Here is a 20,864-nt window from a genome sequence, read left to right on the forward strand (position 1 = left end):
CAAACACCAGACAGCGAGACACCCACCGACCAGGGCGCATTGGATTACGCTGCAAAGAAACATGACTACGACCACGACTTCGGAACCTGAGGCGCTCCTGTCGCACTTGCATAGCGCTGATGGCTCTGCAACATTTTCGTATGCTGGCTACACCATCGTCGGCGCAGTAAATGGCCCCATCGAAGCGCAACGTAGGGATGAGCTCCCCGAAGAAGCCTTGGTTGATGTCGTCGTGCGCCCCGCCGCTGGTGTTGGAGGTAAATATCACCCCGAGACCGAGTAGGTTCGCCTGCTGTATGCAATTGCTCATGACCGTCTGCTAGGAACGAGAGAGCGCCACCTCGAAGGCCTGTTGCAATCGACACTTCGCCAGATCATCCTCGTCACCAACTTCCCCCGGGCACTAATCCAAATCACCCTCCAAGTCACCGTGGCACCGGAGAATGAATACGTGAATACAAAGGTCGTTCAGGCCAACACGGTATGTTGAAGATACCCATTGGTACAAGCTGTGGCACCTAACCTAATGGTCTTGTTTATACAGAATCTACCGATCCTACCAGCTCTGATACAGACCGCCATATTAACGTTGATGTCGGCCGCCATACCATTGACAGCCACCTTGACATCTGTCGTCATCGCTGCTATTGCCGAAGAGGGATCGACCAGAGAGATCATCAACCCTACAGCCCGCGAGGTCGAGAAGTCTTGTTCACTCCATGTCTTCGCATTCGCATCCCACGGCGACTTGATCCTTACCCAAAGCGAAGGCGAATTCACAATGAAGGAGTGGGAAGATGTCCTAGCCTCTGCTCAACGGCACTGCTGCCCCAGCACTTCAGGGGACGTAAACATGAGTGACGATCTGGCAAGTGGTGCCGATTTCGGCACCTTCACCCGGTCCGTATTAGAAGCCAAGATTGCATCTGATCTCTATTGGAAGTGACGCCTGTATCGGTTACAGTAACCGCAAGGACACACAGGCGCATTTTCTTCAAAAATCTTAGGGTTTCAAACTCTTCTACGCCTATGCAGGCCTTGGATGGGTCTCGCATCAGAATAGAGGATCTCAGATGCATTCGAAAGAAGCTTAATGGACGACGAGCATGAGGGATTCACTCTAAACTCCAAACTCCAAACATGGGCGTGACTAAATGTCTGGCAGCGCTCCGCTCCGTCAGATCAACGGTAGCCCGTGCATGCAATGCTGCCAACGTGTTGCCGCCGAGGATCAGTTGGGGAATCAATCCGACTGCTCGGTCTAGGTAGGGTGGGCCCCGGCAAACATCCGCCTGAGATGACGCTGAATGGGAGCCCTATCGTAGCTATCATGGCCAGTATTATGGCTCCGTCGCAGGAAGCCAATGCTTGGATCGGAAGCCAAGATGAGATCAGCTTGCCACAGGTGTGCGTTTTGGTCCCCCGTTGTGGATTACAGGCGTGTTTCACCTCATGGCTTGTTGTCATTATCTGCAGGCTCATGGGGAAACAGATATGTAATATGCTGAGGCTTTGAACAACGGAGATCTGCAATACCCATAACTTACGAATCCTACACCGCTCGCTGCATGTCCTTGGCTTCAATGTTGATGTACCAGAACTGGGTTGAACGTCCTCGGGCAAAGTTTAGGGAGCTGGGCAAGCAATGCTCAATCGCGAGAGCCTCAGGGTAAGCGCCCTTGCCAGCTGAAAGTTGGATGGTTCACGCAGCCTTGTAGTTTAAAAAAAGCTTAACCCATGCCAGATTGACGAGAAGCAGGCAGTTCTTCTTCCTTTCGTTGTGGCCTTTTGTTGATTCGTTGACGAGGCCTTGCGGTCTGTTCTGTCCGCATGGCAGCGTAGCAAGCCTTGCGTGCGTGTTGTCTCGAGTCGAAATTCTGTAGGGATAGCTTATGCAACGGGAAGTGGGGACGGAGAAGCTCTAGAAACCTCGTAGTTGGGATGTGAGACGAGATGCTGCAGTATCCTGACCCCTGGGGCCCCTACTGGGACCCTTACTAGAGCCCCTAATAGGCCATCACCTCCGAAATCCCCCCTGGCTACGGGCCAAGATGAGACCAAACCAAACTGCGGGCATGGCCCAGAGAAGCTGTAGGGGATTGTAACGTTAACGGCCACCAAGCAGCAAACCCAATAAGCTTGTGCCTATCAACGTTTATATTTCGTTGCGATGCAAGTGGAAATCGTCTCGAGCCAGGTGGTGGTCATGATGCTTGAGCCTCTTCGCTAAACCTAGTCAACGGTCAGACATGCGAGACTGGCGACTGGCCCTTTGCCCCACTGCTGTCATCTTTGGACACGGGTACCGGCAATGCAATGCGAATGGACGAGAGCCTCAGGCTTGCGAGTCGCAGAATTGCTGATGGCATTGTACCGTAGAAACTCTGATATGGGTTCTCTGTAGCATCTGTGACTATTGTGGCAAGAAAGTGACAGTGTCCGCGTCCCACCCAAGCCAGATGCGTGCCAAATAAAGATATCCGGCTTGGTCGTCCCATTTTCCGCCTTTTCTTCCTTTGGTTCTTCAGTCTTCGTCTCGTAGACCCAACGTCTTCAACCTCCCCCCTCCGCGCGTGCGCAAATAGCCAAAAGACAGAGCTCTGGTAGTTCGTTCTTATAATCCACCAGTGTCTCTTACACTTCCTATTTGCCTTTGTTCGCATTCTTCGTACAATCACTCGTTGGTTCTTCCGACCTGATCACACTTTCTTTGTGCGTGCATCCTCGCTCCGTCGAGGTTGAGATCACTACTTCTTTGCTCTGCGAGCTTTCACTTCTAATATCTACTCATTTTTTTCTCTCTCGTTGGATATACATATACCTACTGCTGCCAGCCAGTTCGACAATTCGCCATCTTCATCCAACCTTTTTCGTTCCTCGGACTCTTCGACTTTCTCGACAGTTTGCGGCCCCTGTTTCAACTCGTGTTACGACTTAGACGCCATAGATAATCGCCGGTTAGAAGATCCCATTTGTCAACTTTCAGCTCCAGCATCTGCATTTAGCATCGTTATCGAAGATACCCAATCGGTTTTCGTCCAGTTCAGTTTCGGCAATTGCTCTTCTTTAAGCGAGCCAATTTCAAGATTCATCTCGGTGACGGGTGCATCAATATCCAACTCTAGCGTGGTCCAGAGTGTCGCGCAACAGCACAACCAGTCATGTGAGTATCTTGTCCCTCGACACCTATACGTAATCGACAGATACGGATCTGCCTAGCCCGCTTTGCCCACTGTGATGTGCCGGATTGGCTAACACCGGATCTCGTCTGATTCAGATTTTTGGCACGTCAGGAGGAGAGTCTGCGACTTCCCGAATCACCGAGCAGTGGTGTAACGTGAACCAGAGACAGTCTCTCGGGTCGGTCTCGTGTCATCCCCCAGGATTCCCAGAGATCTTCAACAAGCGAAGCTTATTGCTGCAAGTTGTGCATTGCCTTGTGCATAGCCCCGGCGTTAGGAAGTACTTGGAGAAGTAATCCCCGATTGTTGGACAGTCGGTGAAACCGGTGTTGCTACAATCCCTGTTTGTGCAACACTTTAGCCTATCGCCCTTGAACTCTCCCAGTCTCACACACCTGGCACCAAATCCCTGTCCCCTGTACATTGCTGGTACTCCGCGTACCCTTTCGGACAAAATGGCGGGCTCAGTTACTTCTCCCACCTCGATCCATCCAGCCCTCAGTAATCCATCCGACGGTGGGGTTATGTCCGTCTCCGAGGCGTCCAACAATAAGTCATCATCCATTCCTGACGGGACTCATGGATCACCCGATGCTCTTGCGGACCGCCCTACTTTACCACCACCTTCTTCCTCGACTACTTCCTTTTTCGAGTCCGCACAATACGCCAGCTATGACCAACAGAAAGATGTGCTCTCTTCAGAATCATCTGTTACAGGCTTGACGGGTCCCCAGTCGTCCAAGAGCTCGCGATTTTCCCCACGCATGTACGGCCACAAGAACACCCGCTCAGTGGAGTCTGTCCCGCGGCAGACTATTATGAAGGCGTTGGCCTCGGTGGCACGCAACAACAAACCCGAGGCTCTCTCGCTCACCGGCATGCTTTCCACACCCTCCGGCCCTGAAGGGCGACCTTCTTCCTCTTCGTCGCAGCGACTCTCCGAGGCTCTCAATGAATTGGCCAGTCGCGGCACTCCCGGCACCGCGCTTCCTTCCATTCAGTCGCCCTGCTTCTACCACCAACGGTTTGACGACAACGTGGATATCGACAAGGTCTTGGAGGAGATCAAGAATGATGACTTTATGTCGCATTCCCGTCTTGTCCAAACCGCTACTGGAGTACGAGAAGTCTCGAAACAGCTTCAGCGTCGGCCCATCCGACGGGCTGTTCGCAATGTCATGATCGTCACAAAGGCCCGTGACAACGAGCTGGTGTATCTGACTAGGGAGTTGGCCATGTGGCTGCTTCGCACCCCTCGGTACGGTTCCGACGTGGGTGTCAATGTGTACGTGGATGCAAAGCTCCGAACTTCTAAACGCTTTGGTGCCACCAGTCTCGTAGAGGATGACCCTCGATTCCAAACGATGCTGCGATACTGGTCGCCTGATCTGTGCTGGAGCCAGCCAGAAAAGTTCGATCTGGTTCTCACCCTCGGCGGTGATGGAACTGTTCTTTTCACTTCGTGGCTGTTCCAGCGCGTCGTCCCGCCTGTGCTATCCTTCAGTCTCGGCAGTCTGGGTTTCTTGACCAGCTTCGAGTTTGAGAAGTACAAGCAGCACCTGAACCGCATCATGGGCGAAGAAGGCATGCGCGTCAACCTGCGCATGCGTTTTACATGCACGGTTTACCGCCATGGCGCTAACGGCGCCGATGCCGAAGAAGGCGAACAGTTCGAGGTTCTCAACGAGCTCGTCATTGACCGCGGCCCATCGCCCTACGTCTCCAACCTTGAGCTGTACGGCGACAATGAGCTCCTGACTATCGTCCAGGCCGATGGCTGCATCTTCTCCACGCCCACCGGTTCAACGGCGTATTCGCTATCGGCTGGTGGCTCGCTCGTCCACCCGGACATCCCCGCCATTCTTCTTACCCCCATTTGCCCGCACACACTGTCATTCCGCCCCATGGTGTTGAGCGACACGTTGCTGCTGCGGGTATCGGTTCCGCGCAACTCGCGTGCCACTGCCTACTGTGCATTTGATGGCAAGGGCCGTGTAGAGCTGAAGCAGGGCGACTACGTCACGATCAGTGCATCGCAATACCCGCTCCCTACGGTTATGCGAACAGACACGGAGTGGTTCGACAGCGTGTCACGCACGCTGCAGTGGAACACTCGCGCCGCGACCCAAAAAGGGTTCGAAACTAAGAAGGACGGCGATGACATGACAAAGGAAGAGGAGCCCGAGTGGGACATCGACACAGACTCTGCCTGCTACGCCAGCGAGGATGGCAGCACCAGTGCCAGCCCTTTACGGCGCCAAATGTCTCTCCTGGGCATGTAGAAGCTTCTGGAAATGATGCATCGCCCCATTAGACTATAGAAAGATAGAAAGTCCTGGTTATTGGAGACGGTGCTAGGACACGAGCATACACTTTTGTATCCTCTACGGACCAAGTATGATCGGGCATCTCTCACGAGCTGCCCTACAGCAAGCATACCAAGGGTTTTGGCAACCCTGGAAGTCTTGGGCACTCTATTGACGCTCAAGTTGAAGAAGCCGATATGGCTCGTTTTGTGGCGGATTAGCGGTTTAGATTAGATAGCTACGGCAACCAAGGTAGTAGATGAAATATCCACAAGTCTACGAGCGTCGCGGAATTGTCTTGATTGCCAGAAACGGCGAAGAGCCCAAGTGATGTCCAGGTGAAATAGAATTTTCCAGTGTTCCGGCCGAAGCGACAAAGAGTTTACACAAATGGATTGCAATCAGACCAACCACCCCTGGATAAGCGGCACCGAAGGTGGCGAGATGGCGGTGACTCGGAGAGACTGGTGTTGGCGGTCGAGCAGGTGGCCTCCGAGCTTCCCTTAGGTGATCCACTGAAGTTGGGGGTCCAACCGATACCATTTGCTGCAGCGACCTGTGTGCCTCTCCCTGTCTGAAACGCCAAGTGGGTTGACAACTTCAACGGGGGCGGTTGTGTACGGGTAGAGACAGTGCACGTATGGGCATGCGAGCGGAAATGAAACAGCCAAAGCAGGTGGATGGTCGGTTGGTCGGCCGGACAGAGCATGTCGTCGTTTGGCCATGACCTATGTAAGTTGAGGCTCAGCTCAGGCCGGTTCGGTTCAGTTCAGTTCAGTCCAGTTCAGTAAATCGGTCAATGGGGAAGCAATACTGTTTGTTAGCAGGCCTCGAGCATTAGCTAATTCGCGCGAGGAGAGGCGGGCAACTCGGCCGGTGGAGCAAAAGAACTGCAGACTGCTTAGCGACGCTGTTAGCGGCCGGGACAGGGACAGGACTGGAAAGAGAAGAAAACTGCTGATGCATGGATGGGCAGAGCCCTCGTCGGGCTTGGGAGCAGCAGAAGGGCAGCATAGAGCAGAAAGAAGGCCCCATTAATGGAGCTTCTGGCAGGCCAAGATACGGAAAGACGGCCGAGCGAGCTTCGATTGAGCGCACTTGGCCCGCACTAAAAGCACCGCAAGCCAGGCTGGCTGGCACCTGACTGGCCCTGACTGGTCCTTGCCTGGCCCTGGCCGGTCTTGCAGGGGGGCCATTGGGGGAAAGCAATGGTCAGGTCCCCGTCCGTCGTCCGGTCCTTCTGCTGCTTCCTTTCCTTGGGCCCCTCTAGCTCCTCAGGCCAGGGCAAGAAAGACTCGATCAGTCTCGCACGCCTCGAGAGAGAGAGAGGAAGACAGAATGTGCTTGGCTCACGTTCACCTTCACTTCACCAGCAGGCCAAGGGATTTAATATAATATTCTCCTCGTTTTCTTCGCTGGGCAGTCGTTGCAATTGCATTGCATTCTTCATGCCTCGGTTCCGCCTCCTGGTAGACACGGCCCTATTTAACGACTGCTGCTGCTTCGTCTTATAGATATATTACTTATTCCCTATTGTCCCCCGACCCAGACCTCGGCCGCCCTGCCTCTGCTGCTGCCTTCCTCCCTCCAGATTGTCTGCAGCACCGCAGGCAAGCCACCCTCAGTTTTGATTCGCTGTCGGCCGGGTAAAGTCTGTGGGAGAGCACACCTCTCAAAAGCCACCCACCCTACTACCCGGCAAAATGCTTTCAATTTCTGATGCGGCGCTTTTCCTGCCCTTGTTGATGCTGCTCTCGATAGCTCCATCCCTCGCCTCCGCCTTTAGCCTCAACGTCGCCGGGCCCGACTGGACCTACGTCGCCGACGACAAGCACCTCAAGCCCTCGACGTCGGAACAATGCCGCAAGGCCTACAGCGCCGAGATCGCTTGCCCCGACACCCTCCTGGGGATCGTCGCCTCGATGCGCCCGGATTTCAAGCCCACCACCAAGGACTATGCGAACATGTGCACCACCACCTGCAAGGAGGCGCTCGAGAAGTACGTGGGCGGGGTTAGGGCCGCCTGTCAGATGGACGCGGGCGATGCCGTCCAGCTCTTGACTCAGACGACCAAGCCCTACAAGTACGCCGACTTGTCCGTGAGCGTCATCGGCCAGCTCTTCCAATTCCACCTTGCGCAGAGTTGTCGCACAGACCTGTACGTTTTCCCCTGCTGCATCGATGACGCATGCGATGCGCGATATGGCCGTCTTGCAAAAGCAATGAATCTCAAGAGCGACTTACTGACATCATAGATATAGACGCGGCAATTTCTGCGGCTTCACGGCCGAACACGCCGAGGTAGACGACGATTTCGAATGCGACGACGTGTGCTCGGCCACCTTCTTTCAGAACGCCCATGACTACTCCCCGGCCTCGAAATATGAGTTTAACTACTACTCGCTCGTGACCGAGTCGCAATGGTGGAACGACCAGTACGCGTCCGGCTACGATCGCCTCATCGCGTGCGGCAAGGTGAAGGCGCCGTCCGCGCCGACGGGTTCCTCCACGGCGCCAGGATCGTCGGCCACCTTCGCGACCGCGACGGTGTCCGGCGGCGCCACCTCGACGTCCAACATCGACCCCCTCTCCGCGGCCCAGACGTCGGCGCCCAGCGCCACGGGTATGGATAAGGCCAGCGCCGAGACGCTGAGCGCAGTGGCGGCCTCAGCCTCGGCCGCCCTCCCGGTTATCTCCGCCGCTGCTGCTGGCTCCGGAGGCCTGAACCCCATGCGGCAGCTTGCCTCTGCGGCTTGCGCCATCTTGCTGAGCAAGTTCATGCTGGGCTTATAGTAGTCAATAATTCATTAATGAAGAAGAATAAACGGACATAAATAAATACCAAAAAAACACTAAAACACAATACAATCAAATTTCCAAACAATATTTTACTCACAGGCTAGACTACATGCGTAAATACGCCCTGGACTTACGTCACTTCAGGGGTTATGTAATCATTGCAAACAGAGAGGAAAAAGATTGCTATGCTAACCCACGTGATATACGAGGTTTTAACCTTCAAGCCCTTCTATACTTGAAACAGCGGATGGTTACTCGGTTGCTTCCCCGGCCTCCGAGACGGGCCGTCACTACTTCAAGCCACGCAGGACGTTGGGGTCCTGTAGCCGAGGGGCACCTCTCCGGCTTCTCGATATGATCTGGAACAGCTAGGCAGTTTGTGGCGGCAGCCTCAAGGCCCCCTTCCTGTCCCCCGTAAATATATTGCCCGTCATGCATGGCGTTAGACTATGAACCCCGCATCGAGCGGTACATTCACGCCCGTCATGCTTCTGCTCTTTGCAAATGTGAGGACTTGCTCGGCGACGTCCTGCGCAAGTAGCGGTGTGTCAGTTGGTTGAGGGAGGGACGGTAGGTACGTAGATCAAGTGGGCGACATGCCGTATACGACTACTTACCTCGACGGTAGGGAAGCACTTGAGTTTCGTCTTCTGGCGGTAGGCGTCTTTCGCTTGCTCGGAGAACCTGTCGGACCATTCCTGTATTGTGCATTTAGCTTTAGATCGGTTTTGGGCGGGGGCGAGAGGGGGAGTTAAGCAGCGCAAAAAGCTCACAGTCAAAAAGTAAACCAGGGCTGACGCTATTCACCCTGATACGGGGCGCGGCCATGACGGCGAGGTTTTTGACCAGGTGGATCTGGGCGGCCTTGGTCACCGAGTACGCCAGTGAGCTGCCGCTCGGCGTGATGCCTGCGGTCGATGCCGTGGTGATGAAGGCGCCCTCGGCCTCGTCGAGGTGCCTCTTGGCGGCCTGCATCAGCCACAGGTGGGACTTGACGTTGATGTTGAAGCACATGTCCCAGTCTTCATCGATTGCGTTGTCTGCCGTTTGCACACCCCTTGCGGTCAGTTTGGTGAATCGTGGTAAAGTCTCGACATGATCCCTCGTATACAACCCACCAAGCCCCTCCCTTTTCTGGACCTACCGTCGATACTCGTCATGTCGCGGAACTTGGTCCACCCGCCGTTGGAGAAGACGACGTCGAGGCGGCCCATCTGGACGATGGTCTCGCGGACGAGGCGGCCGATCTCGTCGCGGCGGCCGAGGTCGGCGCGGATGGCCAGGAAGGCGTTGCCGTGCTCGTTCTGGATCTCGTGGGCGGGGAGGCACGACAGCTGCTGCAGCTCGCCGACCACCTTGCGCGCCCGCTCCGTGTTGTGGCTGAAGTTGATGACCACCCGGTACCCCCGCCGGGCCAGCAGCCGCGCCGTGGCGGCGCCCACCCCCGCGCTACCCGCCGTGATCAGGGCCACGGGGCTGCGGCTGCTCGGCGGCACTGCTGCTGCCACGTCCCCTCCTGCGGCGGTTGCGGCGGCGGCTCTTCCTCCCTCACGGTATTGGCCGTGTCGGACCAGGTGCTACTCGTTGTCTCGTCGGCGGCAGCCATCATGGCGTTCGTTATCTCAATACGTATCCGTGCACAAGCTCGTCAAGATTGCTTACACGTTGTCGGTCTCAGTTGACGTGGTCAAGACATTGGTTGTAGGAGCGGAGTCGTACAAGGCCGTCGACAGACAGACCGACTCACTGGCTGCAAGGGGCTGTTGGTCCTACGTCACCGTCTTCATTCCCGTCTGTGCCTGGCCGCATCTCCAGAAGCTTTGCAACTCTCCCGCTAAAAAAGGGCCCTCTCCTTTTCTTTAGGGATACTACATCGTGTGGCAGCAAACCACCTGTCATTGACTACTCTAGCCCCATTTCACCATCGCTAACCGACTGGCAAAGTAACACGATATTGCATACTGAGGAGACATAGACATGTCTGCCACACAGGTCGAGCGGGGTTGATGCTTGGAGGCATGGGGGGGGGACGGGGGACAAGAGAAAGCGGGGCTCATGAACCCCCTCCCCCCCTATAATCCTAATCTCGGCCCTCCACTTCGGAACAGGCTCGTTCGCGTACCGGCAACCCATTTCAGACGGAACTCTCATGGTCATTTGTGTTCACCCGCGAGGGAGAGCCGAGGGAAGCCTGGGGGTATGGCGGATACTTACTACCACCTACATACTCGACGGCCCGGCTGGGGGAATGTCAGGAATACGGACTATTGTTGATTCCGCGTGGCTTGCATGCTTGTGTACCCCAGCTTCGGAGTCTGGAATCGTCTGGTTGGATATCATATCCCATGTGCCATGCCTGCTAATTGTCGTGACTTCATCCATCGTCCCGCCCAACTCCAGCCTCGACATGCTTGGTTTGCTATGACACTTCTTTCTCCAAGGTTTGATCTTGCCGTCTAAGGTCTAGTCTTGGTTCGGACTATCTCTGACCTGTGAATATTTACATTTGTCACTCTTTCTCCTTTTATCAAACTTCTAGCCTGGAGTTGGACTTTCGCTCCTGTTCAGATGGCTCCAAATGGGACAGCTCCGGTGGTTGAGGGCACCAAGTCTAACCCGCTAGTCCACGACTGTCATGATCCGCTGAAGGTTGCCATTGTTGGTGCCGGTATAGGTGGGTTGTCGGCAGCTATTGCGTTGCGTCGCCAGGGCCACGTGGTAGACGTAAGAACCCCCAAGGATATAGATCCAGCCATTTACACATTGTCACATGACTGACACTACGGAAATGAAAAGCTTTATGAACAGTCGTCGCTGGCCAGCGAGACCGGGGCGGCGGTGCACCTGGCCCCCAACAGCAACGGGCTGCTCCGGAGATGGGGGATCTACGCCGAGAAGTTCGGCGCCTGCACTATGTCCAAGATCGTCGACTTCGCCTTGACCGGCGGCGTCATCAAGGAGATCGACCTGACGATGCCGAACAAGATGTGGCAGCACCCTTGGCAGCTGGTGCACCGTGTCGCTCTCCACGACAACCTCAAGGCGGTGGCGACGGCCAAGGACGCGTCGGGAATGCCCGCCACCCTGTACACGTCGACCAAAGTCGCCGGTGTGGATCCCGATGCCAGAACGTTGACCTTTGCCGATGGGTCAACGAGGACGGCGGACGTGATCATAGGAGCTGATGGTATTTACGTACGTATGATAAGTCGTACCAAGTCAGACGACGCAGTGACAACGAGCTGACGATCGGGTTCAGTCCAAAACTCGGAAAGCGCTCGGCGGGCAGGAAACCAGGCTGTTTGGTTCCGGGAAAGCAGCCTTCCGCTTCCTTCTCACTCGCCAGGTCGCGCTGGACGACCCTGTAACGAAACCGCTCGTCGACAGGGTTGATAGCCTCTGCATGTGGTTTGGTAATGATCGCAGAGTCGTCATGTACCCCTGCAATAACAACGAGACCCTGAACTTTGTTCTGATCCACCCGGCGGATGAGTCGCATGCTTCGCAGAGCGACGGTACGTCCATCCAGTATGAGACATGATGATGTGTGACCCCTCTTGCTAATATGTCCATGCCACCTTGTAGAGTGGAACAAGCAAGGTAGTCTCGAGCAGGTCCTTAAGGTCTACAAAGACTTCGACCCGGCCCTGAAGCAGCTGATCAGCAAAGTAGACCCGGAGGAGCTCAAAGTGTGGCAGCTACTGGATATGGACAAACTCCCCTCGTGGGTCAGGGGGCAGCATTGCCTTGATTGGAGATGCTGCCCATCCCTTTACGCCTCACCAAGGACAGGGGGCTGGCCAGGCCATGGAAGATGCCGCTGCGCTCGCCGCCGTACTGCCCAAGGGCACTACACCAGACGATGTCCCCGAACGGCTTCGACTTTATGAAAAGATCAGATACGAAAGAGCGCATACGATTCAAGAGTATTCGAGACAGGCGGGTCAAGATTGGGTAGATGGCAAACCACAAATTGACAGTAGGTTACTGTCCCACCACCCCCTGTTCTACCGTTGCCGACTCTAGGCTGACTCCAAATCTAGTGATGAAGTATACGGCCTACAATTTTGGCCACGACGAGATTGACAACTCCACCCGGGTGTTCAATGCGTGGCTCTCTTCCCAGAAGCCGGGTCTCTACCGCCGGATGCCCGTCGGCTTCGGGCCCGCCCCGGGGCCACGCCAGGACGTGTACGGCCGATCTCAGGCGGGGCTCGACCAGAGCCGTTTCGTGACGGCAACGGTCAAATTCCAGACGTCGAGGACGTACTTGGAGTCGCTGTTCCCCACGCCGGCGTTCCGTTTCCTGAGCCCCGCCACCATGTGCCTGGCCAGCGTCTCCGTCACTACCTTGGATAACATGGCCTGGCTCGGCGGCGGCGGCTACAGCCACTGCGGCCTTTACTTACACGGCGTCGGTTACTTCCCCAAGGCCGGGCCACCCGTCGTCGGGTCGTACTTGCCCGTCCTGTTCGAGAACCTCGCCGACGCCATCGTCACGGGACGGGACGAGCTCGGGTTCAACAAAACATTCTGCGATATAGACATAGACCGCAGTAGCAGCAGCAGTGGCAGTGCCTCCTATAAGGCCCGCTGTTCCTGGCGTGGCGCCGAGTTCCTCAGCATCGCGCTAGAAGATTTGCAGCAGCAACAGCCAGATGCCGCGGAGAAGCAGGAAGGATCCGACATTCTGACCTACAAGTACATCCCGGCCACAGGCCAGCCGGGCAAGGCGGACGTCGAGTACGCCTGCGTGGTGCCGCACGCCGACGAGGCCAAGGTGGCGGCCCGGACGGTCACGTCAACGGCGCGGTCAAGCCAGGCGAGCATTAAGTCCGATGCGGGCAGCTGGCAGACGCTGCCCACGCTGCATCATGTCACGTCGGTCTTGTCCGGCATCCCGGTGTACAGGGTGGTCGAGGCCACGGTGGTGGAGGGCACGGGGGTCCCGGATGTCTCGTCTTGTCGAAGAATCGAGTGATCTGGGATGAAGGGTGAACCGCGGGAGGGAGTTTATTACCAGAATATATACACCTGCTCTTGATTGGACGCCGTGTAACATAATGACATTGTGTTTCTTATCGAATTTACGAAAGTACTCAGAAACGAACAGTTACCATGACATGCTCCCGTGTTTTGGTGTGGATATGCTTGTCACAAGCATCCAAGCATTTCAACAGTCAAATCCTCTGGTCAGACAAGTCGCTGTGACGCCAAGCATGATTGATAAGATAAAAGAGTGGCTGACATGTGATATGACTGCCCATTCATCACAGTAAGCAAGTGCGCCCGCTAGCTAGGTAGTTTGCTATGCTGTATGTTGTGCTACCCACGATGATGACGATCAGGGGTTCCCCCTTCTGCCGACCCCCACGTCGGCTTCCCTCCCCCCACCGACCCGGCCGACTTCAAGTGTCCAGCTCCACCGAACACAATGCGTGGATGAATGCCGATGCTTTGTGGACAGGCCCGTTACTGGATCATCGGACGAGATGAGGGGTAGATGGAGAGGATAGGATGGGGTTCGGGTGCCATCTCTTATATGATGCGAACTTACCGTCCAAACGCCTAGCTAGTAAGAACAGATCGACACTGTCGCCGGCTACCACCGTTTACGCAAGGTGTGGCCCCATCGGAAAACCATTATTCGGCAAGTTAGAGAGAATCTCGACACCTACAACGTAACAATGGCTTCCTCTACCAACGGCGGCACCGCCGCAGCACCAAAGGAGCAGGCACCGCCGACGCCCAACAACCTGCCCAAAGTGTCGCGCTTCATCACGGACCACAACGAAGCCGGCGAAGCCGTCTTCTCAGACGTGCTGCCGGAGGAGCTGCCGCGCACCACCATCTACAACGGCGCCTCGTTCGGGCTCGGGTACGCGACGACGTCGACGCCGGTGTCGCTGAACGGCCACGCCGACGTCGAAGCCTACAAGCCCCTCCTGAAGAACCCGCCGGGGATCGTGGTGCCCGGAGGCACGGTGGCGCGCTACGTCGACGTGCCGCCCCTGTCCGTCAGCCCCATGCACCGGACGGTGAGCCTGGACTACGGGGTGGTGCTCGAGGGCGAGGTGGACCTGGTGCTGGACTCGGGCGAGGTCCGCCGGATGCGGCGGGGCGACCTCGCCGTCCAGCGCGGCACCATGCACGCTTGGCGCAACCCCAGCGCCACCGAGTGGTGCCGCATGCTCTATTTCCTGCAGGAGTGCGAGCCCGTCCGCGTCGGGGGCGGGAAAGTGCTCGGGGAGGACTACGGGGATATGGATGGGCATGTCACCAAGAGCGGGAACTAAACGAAAGCAGGCGTCAGGGCATCCCCGCCTCCCTTTGTCTGCACAGATTGATTTGCTGTCATCGGGGGTGAGGCGAGGGGGTGGATGGACCGGTGTGTGTCTCTGCATGTGTATGCGGGTGCGGGACTCGAGGGAAGAAGGGCCGGTCGGGGCGGAGGGGGAGAAATCCAGAGATAGAGGAAGAGGATCGTTATCATGGGCGAAATGAAGGCGCAATGAATGCATTAAGAGCAAATCCCTTCACCTCCGCTTGGAAGACGTAAACGATCACACCGACTCGATTTGCTGCTACCTCGGCGTACACATGCAAGATGTGGGCAGATAGATCACAACGGTACGGTATTGGTCTTGTGACAAACTGCGGCGTGCAGCCATCCAGAAGAAGAGAGAGGGTGTGGGTGGCAGCCAGGCCGCTTCCTCATATATAGATCGATGCCTAAGTAGATAGAGGGACAGGGGGGTTGGTCGGCTGTTCCTCATTCGTCCACAGTCCACTCCCTTCTTCTTCTTCTTCTTTTTTTTTGTTTCAATACGATGTACCAGCCGTGCTGTCAGCTGTGTGTTGTTGCTGTTCCGCTGAGCCACATTATATACCTAATCGGGGGAGCCGAGGTAGCACCGTTCTCCGGCGCGCACGTATACTTAGTCGCGAATCCCGGATACGACACTGGAAGCTCTTATGTGTTTCTTCGCCTGACGCTATTGCTTTTGCACAGACGGATGGGGCGTCCGCCCACCCGCCCCGTATGAGAAGCGGACACGAAGAAGCCAATGAAGGAAGAGGAGGGACAATTGTTGTTTACCTGTCGCGACGGTGCTAAGCTGCACAATGACAACTTGAGGCGACAAGAAGATGTTTACCTACTGCAGTCACATGGCCAGGTTGGTTTGGGGCAAAAAGCGCAGCACGCAATATGGGTAGCATGATTCGTTTCTTCTTCTCATCGCAACGTGAGTAAAGTATGTGCCAGCTCCCATCACCCCTTCCGATAGGTAAGCAATATGCATGTAGTGACATGAGACAGATCTACAGTGCGACGGGCCCAACTGTCTAGCCCTACGTGTTGTCTTCTGTGACGGGAAGAGTACTTGCGGCGAGGAACATGTACATAGCTGTCAGAAGAGGAAGAAGAGGACCCGCCGCTACATCGACACAAGGTATGAGTTTGCGATAAGCATCAGTTGGTTCTTTGCCAGCCACACTCGATGGCGGATAATTTCCCAGCTGGGGGGTCCGCCCAGCAGTAGCTGTTCCCGTCTCTCCGCCGCTCTAGGCCGACAACGGGATGATGGATGGATGTTGATTAGGCCAAGTAGGCCAAGGGGAGATTTCCTGGGGGTGGGCCAAGAACCGAGCGGGCCCTCTCCTCCTCGCCTCAAGCAGTAGTGGAAAATGACGGGCAAGAAACGGCAAGAAGTCGGTTGGGTGAGGAAAGACGCTCGAACTCTTTTCCCTCCCCCCGATCTGATCTAAGAGCGAGGGAAGCCGAGAGGAATGGAGCGGACAGGGATCGTGGAACACTGGCAGAACGAAGACGATGACTCGCGTGACTCTAGGCTATAGCGCATCATGAAGTCAGGAACAAGAAGAAGACGGCCATCTGAGTCATCGTGACATTTGAAAAGCCGCAGCATGTGGCATGGATATCGACCGTCTCGGTTTCTTCTACGAATACCTGTGGAAGATCGTGTACCCGCCGAATAACGTTTGACAACCTAGTGACGTGGAGTTTGGGAGGAGCACAACGAACAGGGCACGAACAGGGCACGAACAGGGCATAATTCTCACTTCAGTGCGGCTCTCTCCCCTCCTTTCCCCTCCATCCCCCCCTCTCTCTGTCTCTTCCCGCCTTCAGCCCTGCAATTCCACCCCGTCTTGTCTTGCCTTGTCTTGTCTTGTCTTGAGAGGAACCGCTAGGACCGCTAGAACCGCTAGGTGGCGCGCCCATCCTTAGACTTTGGCACTGTGAGTGCCCGCACGGATGCGCGGGAGCTTGTTGTTTCCCCAGATACTCGACGCCTATAAACTAAGGAACGGACGGTTATGCAGGTTGATACTCTGTATGTGTACTTCCCTCGGCCAACGCCGGGCGGAGGTAAACGCGTGCTAACATTGGTGCGCACCATGAGAGAGGCCAGCCGCCAGCCCGGCTCCGAGGCAGGAGAAACAGAAAAGAGAGGGCCAATATGCTTTCGCCTACGACTCCGCCTGCAGCTCTGAAGGCGGGAGAGAGAAAGAGAGAAAGAACTACATACCAAGATACCGTAACAGCAGTCTGGGAGCCTGAAGGGGTGGTGGGGAAGGTGTGAGGTGAGGCCCCAGATAGAATGCCACCCGTCCCTTGACTTCCCTTCGATTCTCGACCCCTTCCCCTCCCTTGTACACTAAGGGGACTGTACCGCGTCCCAGGATCCCGGTAGAGGAGTTGGCTATGTAATTTCTTGCGAGTTCCTCTCCGGCCCCCTTTCTCTCCCCCCCTCGCTCTTTGCTTCTACTGCAGTGGAAGATGGGACTCGCATGGGAAGGAGATTAGGAGAGAAGGCGCGCCGCACTTCACCACGTGCATCCGACCCGCTAAGGGCTGAGAGGGGTGTGGAGATGGGGCAGTACATAGAATCGACCTACCCAGGAAGAGCCTCCTACAAGAAAGGTAACGATGGGCGCGGTATCTAGTTTCCTCCGGGCTTTCTTTTATCATCATTATACGTTCTGTTGAACCATCGAGAGTGGCGCGTGCGTCATTTTGAAGACGTGCGTCTGAGGCGTACTCTCCAGCTTGGGTAGCAGAATTGCTTGACAAGCGTATCCATGGTTTACAGCGGGCAACCGTTTGGTCCGCCTGGTAGCCAAGGGGGGAGGGGGATGTGCGTGTGTGTGCAAATGGAGGTGGCAAAGAGACCTGTATTCCGCTATCCACCCGTCGTTGGATAGTGAGGGCAGAAAAGGAAAAAAAAAAAGGAAGAAGCATTTCATGCATATCCTGTTCTGCAACAAAACCAAACCGCCACAGATCATGATATGCAACCACTCGACCGCGGCCAGCGCGAAGGCTTGCATTTAGACGGGACCTACTGGACTCTCGGACAAGAACAAAGAAGGGAAAGGCGAGAAAGTACTTGGCCACAACACGCCATCTCTCTGGAATGAATGCAGGTGGGCCCAAAGTCTGGCTTCGTTAGTTTGGTGATGATGCCTACCCGAGCGCCTTCTCCATGCATACGACGTCGATGTGGACAAGAAGCCACCAGGACACTGAAAAAGCATGTTTCTTCCCCTGGTCCTGCTCGGTAGGGCGGGAAGCCCAAGGCATTTCCAACGGCCACGTCCTAGGCTCGCCTTCAAACGTGCGATGCCAGCACGAAGGTTGCTATGGTCACTGGGGGGCTACGTGTATATGGGATGTTGTCCAAGGCAGGCAGAGGCAGGCCTTACATACGATACAAGTACACACTTTAGCCCCTTCGAGCGCAAATCATAAACAGCAGGCGCAGAGACGGGCCGCATGGGTGTAGTGGTATATTCGTTACGAGAAGACGCCATCCCTGGGGGCAGCCAGGATGGCTCGATTGGGTAGGCTCCGCCCTAGACACTCTTGTTTCCCGCCAGAGACTTGTTTCTCACATTGCATGGAGATGTTGGCTCTGTACTGTGCATGCAGATGCAGAAGTACACCCATGAGGCGGAGCTGGAAACAGACTTTCCTGAAACTTCCGGGGCCTCAAAGCATATGCGTTCCAAGCTGAGAGGGAAATTGAGTTTTAAGTTACGTTACATTACATAGGTCAGACGAGATACTGAGAGAGAAAATAGTAGGCAAGCTATCCAGGGAGACTAGAGAGGAAGCGCGCGCTACTGGCAACTAGACGGTAGCTGCTAATGTCTATTGCGACGACAGAAGGCACAACCACTTTGTCCGACGGCATTGTCTGCAGATGTGTCAAAGATGTAAGCTTGTCCATGGTTTGACAGGGGCCGGCACCGAGTCCGGGTTTTGGGGATAAATCATCGCCAGCATATTTCCGTCGTCCCCAATTGGTTGATTGTTTTTCGGTGCCCGTACGACAGTATACACGAGGACTGTAACGTGCCCTGGGGAGGGGGGGCATGAGTAAAAGCGAGAGAGAGAGAGAGAGAGAGAGAGAGAGAGAGAGAAAACAAGAGTTGATAATTGCCCGGGGCTAGGTCCGGTAGCCAGTGGGATAATTAGTGGGCCCAGCGGTTCATCAGCTGATGGATGTTTCTCTAAGAAGTATGGAAGTATGCGTATGTATCAGAAAGTGTAAGTGTACGTATCAGAAATGCAATCTGCAGCACTACTGTTGGCTGTACACCACGCCCGCAAAAGCCCCTGGTTCTGCCTGAGCAGAACTCAAGCCACGTCTGAACAGGAGAGGAGGGATGAGACGGTCGGACAGACCTACATATAGGCATGCATCGAGGAGAAGTGCGGGTGGTTCCCGCGCCCGCACGTACACGCACGCATTCATTCCGCTTGGGTAAGGGTTGATTGGCAGCAGTTCTATCATTGGCCCGGTTCAGCACACCGGCAGTTGTCGTGATTGGTGAGGACTGGGCTCCCAGGTTGCGAGTTGCTCCACCACACACCCAATGGGGGGGGGGTGGCAGCATCGTTATGCCTCGATCCTCTTCCTCTCTTCCTCTCTTCCTCCCTCTTCCTCTCTCTCCCCTCCCCCGCCCCTCCCCCTTCTTCGTCTCTCTCGCCCTCTCTCTCTCCCTATTTCCCTTCGTCGTTCACATAGGTATCCGTTGGTGGGTGGGTGGAACAGCAGACAGGGCTGATTGATCTACACGTCTCATCCTTCTACCGATGTCTATCCACCACACTGTCTTCGATCGGCGGCTATCTCGATCCTCTTGTGATGCTTGTCACGTACATACAGTAGTTTATGTAGCCGAGTGCTCATATTTGAATATGAATCCCCGCTCTGGGCTATTAATCATGCTTGCTTATATTGCTATGGTGGCTTTTCGTCCCTATCCTGTCTCCCGGTCTCTTTGGCGTTTCGTTCGCTTCGTTCTGACAAGCACGCCAGTATAGTAGTCAGCCAACAAACGCATAGTGAGTTCGTGTCTACATACTCGCATACTTTCCGCAAACCTCTTGGCCTGCGAGGCAATCCATGGATAGGAGGAGGAAGTATCCTATCTCAGCTCCACTTGCCAGCACTCACTCACTTACACACATACACATCTGCATGCTGCAGATACCGATTCCCCCCCTTCCCCGAACACCGCAATTTGGCAGAGAAGCGTCTTGCGGAGATGATGACAATATCGCTCCGTTTGTGGGCAGGGAAAAACAAAAACGACAACAGCCAGGTTGGTAAACAAAACAACTTTTCCTCTTGTCAAGGATCACCAAGAATGCGGCGACTCAACACGAACACCGTCCCGCGATCTAGAACCCGTACTAAAGCAGCGGACATGTTCATCCTTGTCCACCCGGGCAAGCTAGGTAGGCAAGCGTACTGAGCCCAGCAGCGCCAGAAAGTCAAACAGAGCCTATGGCATATCATGACCTACACCTATACTTTCTCACTCCTCACCCCCGGTCAAGCTGGCTGGGATATATCTTTCGGGTTGTTGCTTTGTCATATGTAATGCACATCCCCTCTTTCTCCTGTGGTTACATTACATGACCAAGCCTAACGGTATGGCGCAAAGGCACAGACAGCTGTTGGCACGTATGTAGAAAAAGGACTGAATCTGGGCGGCGCGGATCCCTCGCTCAAGTAGGTTCTGCAACCAATCACGGCGAATTGGAAACTTCGGATGCACTCCAGCTCTTATAACCCAATCAAAATATGTGGAAACAGCATCCCCAAGAACATTTGTATGTATACTTTTGGTCCATGTAGCCAGACAGCGCACTCCACCTCGACCAGATCCCTGGCCGCCACGCATTGGCACTGTGACAGACAGACAGCCTTGAGGATGCAGGGAAGACAAGAGGAACGCAAACGGTATATGGCATATATGCTGTAGTAGATAAAGTCTTCGGCATCGAACCAGTACGCCAGCCGTTGGAAGCGGACGTGTTGTTCAAGAGACACCAAAGTCCCACCCACCTCTTGTCTTGCAACTCGTCCGACGACGTTTGATTAGTATCACCAACCAGTCACACAAACACACGCGCGCACACACACACACACCCGCGCGCGTATACATATACACTTATACACTTATACACACGCCGGTCTAGCCCGTCCAGCCGGCCAGTTTCCGGTCAGGCCGCCCAGCAACTATCTGCTTCACCAAG

At 55.3% G+C, this 20,864-nt stretch overlaps 6 protein-coding genes across 6 annotated transcripts; 5 read left to right on the forward strand and 1 right to left on the reverse strand.

The window, feature by feature from the left end:
- Nucleotides 1–61: 61 nt before the first annotated feature.
- Nucleotides 62–946, forward strand: PG998_002218 (uncharacterized protein; the record flags this gene model as incomplete). Its single annotated transcript, XM_066869036.1, has 3 exons — nucleotides 62–257; nucleotides 324–481; nucleotides 545–946. 3 exons carry the CDS (start codon nucleotides 62–64, stop codon nucleotides 944–946), a joined length of 756 nt encoding a protein of 251 aa, XP_066737451.1.
- Nucleotides 947–3,637: 2,691 nt separating this feature from the next.
- On the forward strand, nucleotides 3,638–5,464 carry PG998_002219 (ATP-NAD kinase; the record flags this gene model as incomplete). The annotated part of the gene is made up of 1 exon (XM_066869037.1): nucleotides 3,638–5,464. One exon carries the CDS (start codon nucleotides 3,638–3,640, stop codon nucleotides 5,462–5,464), a length of 1,827 nt encoding a protein of 608 aa, XP_066737452.1.
- A 1,727-nt stretch (nucleotides 5,465–7,191) lies between these two features.
- Nucleotides 7,192–8,281, forward strand: PG998_002220 (uncharacterized protein; the record flags this gene model as incomplete). Its single annotated transcript, XM_066869038.1, has 2 exons — nucleotides 7,192–7,646; nucleotides 7,750–8,281. 2 exons carry the CDS (start codon nucleotides 7,192–7,194, stop codon nucleotides 8,279–8,281), a joined length of 987 nt encoding a protein of 328 aa, XP_066737453.1.
- A 448-nt stretch (nucleotides 8,282–8,729) lies between these two features.
- PG998_002221 (short chain dehydrogenase) lies at nucleotides 8,730–9,893 on the reverse strand (the record flags this gene model as incomplete). Its single annotated transcript, XM_066869039.1, has 5 exons — nucleotides 8,730–8,816; nucleotides 8,905–8,985; nucleotides 9,095–9,327; nucleotides 9,432–9,803; nucleotides 9,869–9,893. The coding sequence occupies 5 exons, from the start codon at nucleotides 9,891–9,893 to the stop codon at nucleotides 8,730–8,732; spliced, it is 798 nt and encodes a 265-aa protein (XP_066737454.1).
- A 962-nt stretch (nucleotides 9,894–10,855) lies between these two features.
- On the forward strand, nucleotides 10,856–13,268 carry PG998_002222 (uncharacterized protein; the record flags this gene model as incomplete). Its single annotated transcript, XM_066869040.1, is given in 7 exon segments — nucleotides 10,856–11,011; nucleotides 11,096–11,482; nucleotides 11,547–11,692; nucleotides 11,714–11,802; nucleotides 11,873–12,011; nucleotides 12,028–12,266; nucleotides 12,331–13,268. The coding sequence occupies 7 exon segments, from the start codon at nucleotides 10,856–10,858 to the stop codon at nucleotides 13,266–13,268; spliced, it is 2,094 nt and encodes a 697-aa protein (XP_066737455.1).
- A 706-nt stretch (nucleotides 13,269–13,974) lies between these two features.
- Nucleotides 13,975–14,583, forward strand: PG998_002223 (uncharacterized protein; the record flags this gene model as incomplete). Its single annotated transcript, XM_066869041.1, has 1 exon — nucleotides 13,975–14,583. One exon carries the CDS (start codon nucleotides 13,975–13,977, stop codon nucleotides 14,581–14,583), a length of 609 nt encoding a protein of 202 aa, XP_066737456.1.
- Nucleotides 14,584–20,864: the final 6,281 nt, after the last annotated feature.

The sequence above is a fragment of the Apiospora kogelbergensis genome, assembly GCF_038363985.1.
Source record: "Apiospora kogelbergensis strain CBS 113332 chromosome Unknown utg000001l_segment0_segment0, whole genome shotgun sequence".
Lineage (NCBI taxonomy): Eukaryota > Fungi > Ascomycota > Sordariomycetes > Amphisphaeriales > Apiosporaceae > Apiospora > Apiospora kogelbergensis.